At 38.1% G+C, this 10,299-nt stretch overlaps 1 protein-coding gene across 1 annotated transcript in view; it reads right to left on the bottom strand.

Moving 5' to 3' along the window:
• Positions 1–1,422: 1,422 nt before the first annotated feature.
• Positions 1,423–10,299, bottom strand: part of LOC120545760 (alpha-synuclein-like) — a 12,408-nt gene continuing 3,531 nt past the window's right edge. The window contains exons 5-6 of the mRNA XM_039780328.1: positions 3,371–3,442; positions 1,423–2,062 (exon numbers count right to left, since the gene is read on the bottom strand). Coding sequence (XP_039636262.1) covers positions 2,042–2,062; positions 3,371–3,442 — 93 coding nt within the window. The 3' untranslated portion in view covers positions 1,423–2,041. The remainder of the gene's footprint in view (positions 2,063–3,370; positions 3,443–10,299) is intronic.

Raw genomic sequence — 10,299 nt, 5'->3', positions numbered from 1 at the left:
CAATGCGTATGTGTTTTTCTAGTCAAGCTCAGTAAAGTAAGATTTAGGGTTATTCCGACCATGATTAAAATGTATTCAAATGCTATGGTAGAGGGTAATACAAACACCATGACTTGAACTTCGCTCCATCTAAAGACACCCATGTGGGTGTCTTTAGATGGAGCGAAGCCAGTTTTGTAGTCCAAGGAGTTTTATTGTGCCGTGAAGAATATTCGCACATATTTTCGTGACAGTCTTCCGGAGAACTACAGCACCGTGTCATATTACATAAGCACTTGAGTGCAGGAAGTCTAATCCAAATTAAAGTGATCAAAGCATGTATGGCTGCTATTTTGCACTCACCTCTCAAAACTATGATAAAGTAGAAAAATGTATGTATTTTTAAACATACACGTGGTGTGCTGAGTTTCCAGTACAACTAAGTAAACCCAGTGCATTAACGTGATTTATGTGATATGTGTGGTTAGGTACAATGCCGACAATAACATAATCGAGTCATAGGATTCTGCAGGGATGTTCCAGGAATCCGCAGTTGACAGGTGTGGAGAATAACCAGTGAGGATGCGTGCAAGTGCAGGCCTCTGCAGGATTTATTAGTAAGAAATGGAAGTTAAAAGTAGAGAATTAAATCGCCCACTCTATTGAAAAAGAGTGGGAGAATTCAAATTCAGCATTCCCTGAAATACCTGCTCTGAAGTAGTGTAGTACAAGAAGTAAAACAAAAAGATGTACTGCAGCTGTAGATGGATTTGTTGTGAGTAACATACCACAGTACAGATGGCCAATAAAAATGGAACATCAGTCTTGGCGTTAATGAAGCAGAACTGTCTGTCGGGGGAAAGATGCTGGAGGAGATGCTTGCAAGGACAGACGTTGGTAAGTGCATGTCCACTTCCTCTTTTTCTCTTAAACACACATTATGGAGCCTGCTACAGCTGACAGCTGAGTACAGCACACAATCAAGGCCAACATGTTATATTGTAATAATAATAATAAACTGGTTGATTCAGTCTCAGTGGCTACAGGCAGGATTATTACTGCCTTTAAAGCAAATGCCAAAAGAAATATTTTCCTCTGATGAAAGAAGACTACATCCAATCATGAATCCTTATTTCTTAGCACATATTGAAATCCTTAAAACAGCAACCTGTTATTGGTGCACATGTTGTTCCCCAGAGCAACTAACACACAAACACACTCACACTATTGTTGCTGGCTGTTTTTTGTCCTACTTTCTCATGAGCTAATGAGAGGGATAAGACGACTTGACATGCAGCTGAGGTCAGGCGTCACATTGTCTTAATTTACGCTTGCAATGATTAATATCATAGCGTAGCATGTTTAGCATATAATATTCATCAAAATTAAAACGTGAATTCTTGTCATGTAAACATCCAAATAAATGAACAAAACCTTGTAATCAACACTTTTTTAAACACTTTATTTAACACTGAACTCCAAATAAATTCATATCACAGCAGTTAAGCTGAGTAGTTTTACATGCTCTTGGATTTCAAAAGTCCATTCAATATGACATATTTGTTACAGCAGTGATAACATAAAAAATACAATATGAATGCACAACTAGCTCAGCACTTTATAGTCCACCGCAAAAAACAGTGACAGTATACAGACAAAAATAGAGAATATCATTACGATTCCATTTCAAACAGATCACTGTAAATTGTTCATTTATATAGAGACACTTAGGTGCTTGAAGTGGTATATTTCCATGTTTGAGTTATTGACATAGTCACACAGTTGACAGAAAAAGTACATATAGACACACACACACACACACACACACACTCACTCACTCACGCACTCACACAACATCAACCCTCTTTCTCTACAACATTTACACATATACTGTACAGACATACGTAACAACACAAACAGAAACACACACACACACACACACAGACGTTGAGCAGAGACTCCATAAAGGACCAAAACGAGGCACAACGGGACTTGGCAGAGCGACATGGAATGTTTCGGTCATTGATCATTGATCATTGATCTTTGATTGTGACGCTCTAAATCAGTTGTCATCGGTGTCGTCCTGAGAGAGAAGAGGGACAAGAGGTAGTCGGGTGAATTTACTGTTCTTGAATGAAACCTCACTATACAGCATGATGATATTACAACTGTGTAAACCAGTTGAGGTATTGTTACACTTGTAAGATGGTTTGTTTATTACTCTAGCTGCTGTCAGGTTGTCGTCTTTGCCCTTACCAAATTAGGAATGTTGATTTGTTGTTTTTCAGGTTTGGAAGAATATAAAAAAGTTTTGGGAGAAAATTTCAAACTAAAATGTATGTAATTTAGTACACTTTAAGGATGAAAGCTGCCAACAAATCCCATATGACATACAAATATTTGAACGTTATTTAAGGTTGAATGTCTGATTTTGTTAATTAGTTAGGGACTAATAAGAGAACAAAAAACACCACAAATCTACCCATGAGTATGTGAACCTAATTATATATATGTATATATATATATATGTATATATATATATGTATAGATATATAGATATAGATATATTTTTATTTTTTATGTCCTAAGGTCCATAGACTGCATCCAAGCATCACATTAACACATTCTACTGTAATACAGCAGTGGTGAAATCTGTTCACTCTCACAGAGGTTTTTTTTACCTAAGGCTCATCAATAAATCCATCCCTGTCTGATACTGACTGCAAAATATTTAGACTGTCTATCTTTCCATCAACTGTTCATTCTCTAACTTTGAAATTTAGCTTTATATACAGTACAGGCCAAAAGTTTGGACACACCTTCTCATTCAATGCGTTTCGTTTTTATTTTCATGACTATTTACATTGTAGATTCTCACTGAAGGGATCAAAACTATGAATGAACACATATGGAATTATGTACTTAACAAAAAAGTGTGAAATAACTGAAAACACATGTCTTATATTCTAGTTTCTTCAAAGTAGCCACCCTTTGCTTTTTTATTAATAAGGGAAATAATTCCACTAATTAACCCTGACAAAGCACACCTGTGAAGTGAAAACCATTTCAGGTGACTACCTCATGAAGCTCATTGAGAGAACACCAAGGATGTGAAGAGTTATCAAAAAAAGCAAAGGGTGGCTACTTTGAGGAATCTAAAATATAAGACATGTTTTCAGTTATTTCACACTTTTTTGTTAAGTACATAATTCCATATGTGTTCATTCATAGTTTTGATGCCTTCAGTGAGAATCTACAATGTAAATAGTCATGAAAATAAAGAAACACATTGAATGAGAAGGTGTGTCCAAACCTTTGGCCTGTACTGTACATTTTATTGTATATAAAATAAAAAATATAAATGTATTGACTATTGCTAGTGGAGTCTCACCTCTGTAGCATCAGCAGGGTCGGTGTCAACCGGTGACTCTGCCATGTCCTGTACTGCTGAGGCTTCATCCCCCTGGGAAAAGACAAACCGAAAACATTTGTATTACTGTCAATATGATCCAATTTCATATATGCATGATCTTATGTGAGTTACTGTATGTTTAATGTGAAAATAGACAATACAATAAAGGAAGAGGGGCACTGAATGCAGAAAAGTGTCATTACTGTAACCAGCTGTGTTTGTACACATATTGAGCATATTACGTTAATTCACTTTTTTTTTCACTCTCCTCTCTTATTTGTGTTATTACTGACCTCTTTGGGAAGCCTTTATATACACTATTTAAACGATTGGTCAATTAAGACATTAGTTGATCAACAGAAAATTAATGTTAATGTTTTTCTTTGTCATGCATGATAGTAAACTAAATATTTTGAACTGTTGACTAAACTGTCAGACTAAACAAGACGTGAAGATGTCACCTTGGACTGTGAGAAATTATCATAGGCATAAAATACAATTTTTTGACATTTTCTTTTTTACAAAATGGTTAAACAATTATTAGAGAAAATAATCAGCATATGAATCGATAATGCAAATAATTATTAGTTGCAATATGTAGACACAGATGCAACTCCAGACTATCAGAACAACATCTGGATGCACGTAACTCAGATTAAAATTATATATATATATATATATATATATATATATATAATGTATAATATTATATAACACAATTTTGAATGTAAACAACCCACAGATGTCACCCCTCTCTTGCACTCATTTCATAATGGTCATTTTTGGTGGTCACTCTAGTGAATGGGCTGCTGCGATAGAGACGAGGCTTGAAGCGCTAATGAAGGAGCAGAGGTGGGGGGTGTGACGTCTCTGCTGTCTCACTGACAGGATGGCGTGATACACCGTGCCATTGAACTGACCTTCCTTAATGGGGAGTGGTCACAGTGCGCTGGCGTGTGTGCGTGTGTGTGTGTGGCACGCTCACCGGCGCCTGACATAACCTTAAACAACTTATTGCACCTTCTCATCCTGCTGTTGCATGTAACACTGTAATGGGAAAATTATATTTAAGCATAATTCCTTATATTTTTATGTTTCATTTGTACTTTAATTCCCTCACAAATGCTGTGTTTATGAGTTTATCTCATTCCCACATGTAGATTTTGATTCTAACTTTGTGAGACATCCAGTCTGGAACATAATATTTGCCTGAACAGATAGTGGCTACAAGGTCATCTCTAGTTTTCTCATGCCAGTTTAGCTGTAACTGGGGGGATGACAGTCGTACAGGGAGGAGGTGAGACATAGATATAGAACATCTATGAGGTGAGATGTCTCCAAGATGTCTCTTGTTTTTTTTTGTTTTTTTTTAGTTTTTCACTTTTGGTTTTAAAATTTTTCCCCCTAATAACCCCCCCGGGGGTTTTTTTTTTTTTCCTCCTAATTTTATACTCCCTGTTTCTGTTCACTCATTTGAGAAACTGACTCCACACTGGGCTCCGGCCTTTTGTGAAATCATGTTGCTCCTATATTTGCAAATATATCTTTTTTAATAAAATACAAAAACCCAACTTGGTTTTACTCTCAGTCTGTCTTATTTGTTTCAATTTACTAAAACTCTGAAAACTCTTCCCCCTGCTGAAAAGGAAACTTCCACGACAACACCACCCATAAAGCCTGCGTCTGTTTAACCAGCAGAGCCGGAGAGATGTGTGCTCATGTAAACACACAAACACATAGTTGGACTGCCAATAAACACCACTTTGTCTTTTCTTTACTGTTGTCAGATTAAACTTTGGCCAAAAGTTAAAGATTTGTTCATTTTTCAGGACAAATCAAACTGAACTATCTGTGTAAACCATCTTCCAAAGCAAAAGTAATTCCTCACCTCCTGTCTGTATTGTTTCAAAGCAGAAATAGCTTCCTGGGGACGGGGAGTACAGCAGCCTCTTTTATTGCATGTCGAGGGAAAAGATCCGAGCAATAAGATGTGTTTGTTGAGACCATTTTCTATTTCCTGTCAAGTCTCCTCCTCAGATCCCCGCCACTCTACCTACCACTCTCTATCTCATTGTTATTTTCCTCTCCTTCTACCTTTTGCTGTTTCCTGAATGATATGAGTCACCACCAGCAGCTGATGAATTGGTGAAACAACTTGATGAGGAGATTAATCTGACTCAGCATCCCACCATCCTCTTGTGTGTGTGTGTGTGTGTGTGTGTGTGTGTGTGTGTGTGTGTGTGTGTGTGTGTGTGTGTGTCAGTCAGACACAGGAGACAATCTTTGATGGGCTCTCTCAACCTGGCATCAATTTTTTAAATGAAATCAATATTAATGCCGCCTGAGGCAATGATGGTTAAATGAGCACTATCTCTATCTACTATCCTGCTGTCTGCATGTCAGAATACCTAATTACCTAACCATAATTTTTTTTTAATCCATGTTTATTTCTCTGTCAGTCAGACCACCATTTTACCATCAGGCAGTACACTCTGTGTCTGTTTGTCCATCTGTTTGTATGTGGTGCCTGCAAATTTGGCTTGTCAGAGTTGTTCATAATGAGCCTGATCACATTCCAGGTGGAGCTGCATCAGTGTTTTATCTCTCAGGGTGAATATTATCTATCTAGCTGCCTTAATAACACAACTGCTGACAAGGATAAAATTATTCAATTGTATGTTTGTGGTAAATACCACAAGCCTCTTTTGATAATGAAATCAAATGCCAGCAATGGATGATGAAAACAGTAGGGGAAAAAGAATTTCTTAGCTTCAATAAAAGAATGGCTTGTTCAGGTGTCAGTATTGTTGCCACTGGCTGGAAAATAACTTGATCATTTCTTTGGTAGCTTATATTTTTATAAGGTACTTTTCACTAATTGTAGCCAATTAAAGCAGAGCTGAAGACATGTGTGTGCTTATGTGTGTGTGTGTGTGTGTGTGTGTGTGTGTGTGTGTGTGCTGTTATCTCTTGGTGTCTAAGTTGTGTTTCATCGCTAATTAAGGGACAGGAGATCGAGCATCACAACAAACATTTAACAAAGTGTTGCAGTTGCCCAGAGAAATATTTGATTGGCTTATCATTTCCTGCTACTCACAGCGATGTAATGAGAGAGGAGGGTAATTAGTCATCCTTTCAGAATAACATCCAATTTTAACACTTTATTAATCCAGATATAAACCTTGGGATAGTGTAACTGCTGCTTTGACAACAAAAGAACAGTTCAAACCGTGTTTTTCAGTGTAAAACAAAAGCAGAGCATGAACTTGAGGGCCATCTGTTCCTCTTGTTTGAAGACAGAGTTTCTGCGCTAATATGAGTTGGTGTCAAGTAAAAGTAAAAGTGTAGAGATTTATTTTAGGGATTTGTGCACATTGGGAATCTTTGCACAAGGATTATAGGATGATGTTTACATTCTACCCTACCTAACCCAGTTTGTCTCACCTGAACCTACTGCATGTATCCTTGAGCTCGCACAAAACTTTTTAACGTATTTTAAAAATGTGCACTGTTTACGACAATGTTTACTTTCAGTCTTCTTTTCGGTGTATTGATGTGCTTTTTTGTGCATTGCCGCTACCAACTCTTAATGAGTCCTAAAACGATAGTCAAAAGTGTGTACAGCGTCCTTAAAGCTACATTGTGTAAGAATTTCTCCCATCTAGCGGTGAAATTGTATATGACAACCAACTGAATATTACTTTGTAGCCCTTCCTCCTACGGTGGCCGAACCCGAAATCAGCTCTCTCCATCGTTTACGCGCAGCTGTTCTAGCCGCTCCAATATTAACTTTGGTCTTGTTGCTTTGCCTTTCGCGTTGTCCTTTTAATTCTCTTTTTCGCTTCCCTGGCAAGTAATCTTCCCCTTGCATTTGTCACGGTGCCAATAGGTGTAAGAGGGTCGAAAGGCGGAGGTATGTCCCTCTTTGGCTAATGTATTTTAAAGATGGAGGTGCTACATGGCTGCCGTCATTCGAGCGAGTTGCTCGTATGTATTCTGAATGATTCTGAATGTCAGATTCTACTCTTACACATGAATGAGTACATATTTGTAAAAGAACGAAGGGGTTTTTGCTAAGAATCAACTAAAAAAATTACACTATGTGGTTTGAAGCGTGTGCGTGAGATACAAACAAAACACTTTGTGCTGCGACTTGTGCAAGCATTGCTCCAAAGCGCTACTAGTGGTCAAAGAAGTCAATGACTCAAGTCTCAAAGGATTTTAAATGTTAATGTGAAAACATTTTAGAAATACTGAAGTCATGAGTCTAACTTCCCCCAATGCTCCTCAAGTTTTTGTTAATTTTTTTGTATTTCATTTATTTAATTAAATGTTCAATTGCATTGCCCAATATGTGCCAATATCTATATTCTCCACATTGATTTTTGATTGATTAAAAGTTTGTTTTTTGTAGGGCTATAATGATATGTCTAAGAAATACTCATTGCTAGTAAATTCCCAGAACAAAATACCTAAGACATGACCTGTCCTAAGTGTCTTGAATGGTAGCTACGATCCTGACTGCATGTAAAAATCTACATGACCAGCTATCAAAATCCTTTCTAGAGAAAAGGAGAGTGCAAAACAAAAAACGTTAAAAGAAACAATGAATTGTTTGCTACAGCAAACTGCCTCCTCCTCCTCCTCTTCCTCCTCCTCCTTTGGACAAACGGTGGCCAGACTGACAAGATGAACAATGCAGGAACGCTAACAATATGTAATGGCTTTCATTTCAGAGAAGAAAGACTCACAACAGATATGAGAAGTGATGACAAATGACTCAAGGTCAGGAGGCCATTTTGAAACAGTGAAGTATGATAGCAGCCACTGTCATGAAATGGAGGGATGTGCTGTGCTGCAAACTTTAAAGCTTATATTGTATATCACCAGTCTGTGGAAGACGTGTGAGTATTCGCTAAGTGTGGTCAGAAAAAAATGAAAGCATTAAAGTCAAACTCAAATTTGAATTCTTCTCTCTTTCTTCTCCCGTTTTATTTTATTTATTTATTTTTTTGCCTCTGGCTAGACATCTCCAATGGCAGCAGTGGACTGACATATTATGGCCAGTGTTGCTAGGAGACCCACAGGAAACTTAACAATCTCTGTGATGTTGCGCAACAATCAAGAACAATCACTTCTGGGTAGAAAACTGGCAGTTGGTTTGAATTATGGGGATATGTGAAATCTGTGAAATTATTTTTGTTGTCAGTGTCAGCCGTAACTGTAACCTTTAAAGATACAGTGCTCAACACAAGTGAATACACACATAATAAAGTTGACTAAAAAGAGGAATAAAAAATCATCTTTTGGAACTTGATCTTAATGCCTTAATTAAAAAAATGAAGAAAAATCCAACCTTTAAAGGAACACGCCGACTTATTGATAATTTAGCTTATTCACCGTAACCCCCAGAGTAAGACAAGTCCATACATACCCTTCTCATCTCCGTGCGTGCTGTAAGGCTGTCTGACGGCTCCAGCATTAGCTTAGCCCAGCACAGATCCTGCAGGTAACTGGTTCCAACTAGCCTACTGCTCCGAATTGTGACAAAAGTGACAAAATAACGCCAACATGTTCCTGTTTACATGTTGTGATTTGTAGAGTCACAGCGTGTACAAAAAACAACATAACATGAGACACAGCCATCTTCTAACAGTAAACAAACTGGGAACTATATTCTCAGACAGGCTTGCTGCGAGCATATCACTCCGCCCAAGTACTTCTTCCGCCTGAGAATATAGTGACTCTACAAATCACAACATGTAAATAGGCACATGTTGGCGTTATTTTGTCACTTATTCGGAGCAGTAGGATTACTGGAACCATTCACCTGCATGTTGTGTGATGGGCTGATGCCGCTGGAGCCGTCAGGCAGCTTTACAGCACGCATGGAGATGAGAAGGGTATGTATCGACTTGTCTTACTCTGGGGGTTACGGTGAATAAGCTAAATTCCCAATAAGTCGGCGTGTTCCTTTAAGGACACCAATTTTCTTTGTGAATGAATAATATATCGTAAATAAATAAATGTTCCTTCCTTCTGCCGTATATAGTTGAACACGTGCTCCGACCTATCTGATGTTTCTGCTGTGCTCATTATATGCAAAGACAGTAAAAGAATGGACACGTAGACGCCATAGACTTCGACAGAGACCAGTGAAGTAAATTAGAGGCACTTTTCCAGTGATAGCTGAGCGTTACTGCACAGCCTCAAACTGAGCTTGACGACGTAGATGTGACGTGAGCAACCTGTCTGAAAGTTGTAAGTCTTCTGGTAGCTGTGCCAAGAGAAATCTCAATCATTCCCAATCTTGCAGAGACGGAGAGCGTAGGTATATGTAAGGAGATAACATGGGCACAGGCTAATTATTGCTAACTAAAATGCTAGTTAACATTAGTGATTAAACTTAAACGGCTAATGTGAGTCGACACTGCCTGCGATCTTCTCCTGTACTATATGGTAATTCCTCTACTATGCGACAGAAAGTCGCGTGGTTATGACACAGTCGTTAGCCTATTTTTACAAAAATGTCTGCTACGGAGCCATAACGTGAGATACAAGGTAATGGAGCCTTTTATACATTGTCGTGTTTGTTTAGATATAAAGAATGGACAAATACAGTCTTTAAATGCTTCAGATGTAAAGTTATTCACTGTCAAAGTGACGCCAAAATGAATGGGAGTCAATGGAATGCTAAAGGCAGGTGATGGCTTGTTAGCCTAAGAGTCTCCCCATAGGAGGTACGCTTTTCGGATGCTCGCTTACCCCCTTGATTGTATGTACTGTGCTGCTTTGCTAGCCTCTTTCCTACCCAGAAGTTATTGTATACAAACATTGTGATTGGCTCTATTATGTCATAGTACATTAAAGCAGAGCCCATGCAGGCCATTAGCAATCTAATATGTCTG

This window comes from Perca fluviatilis, chromosome 17 (genome assembly GCF_010015445.1).
Source record: "Perca fluviatilis chromosome 17, GENO_Pfluv_1.0, whole genome shotgun sequence".
Taxonomy (NCBI): Eukaryota; Metazoa; Chordata; class Actinopteri; order Perciformes; family Percidae; genus Perca; species Perca fluviatilis.
The sequence above is the reverse complement of the archived record's forward strand: the minus strand, read 5'-3'. Positions and strand labels throughout refer to the sequence as shown.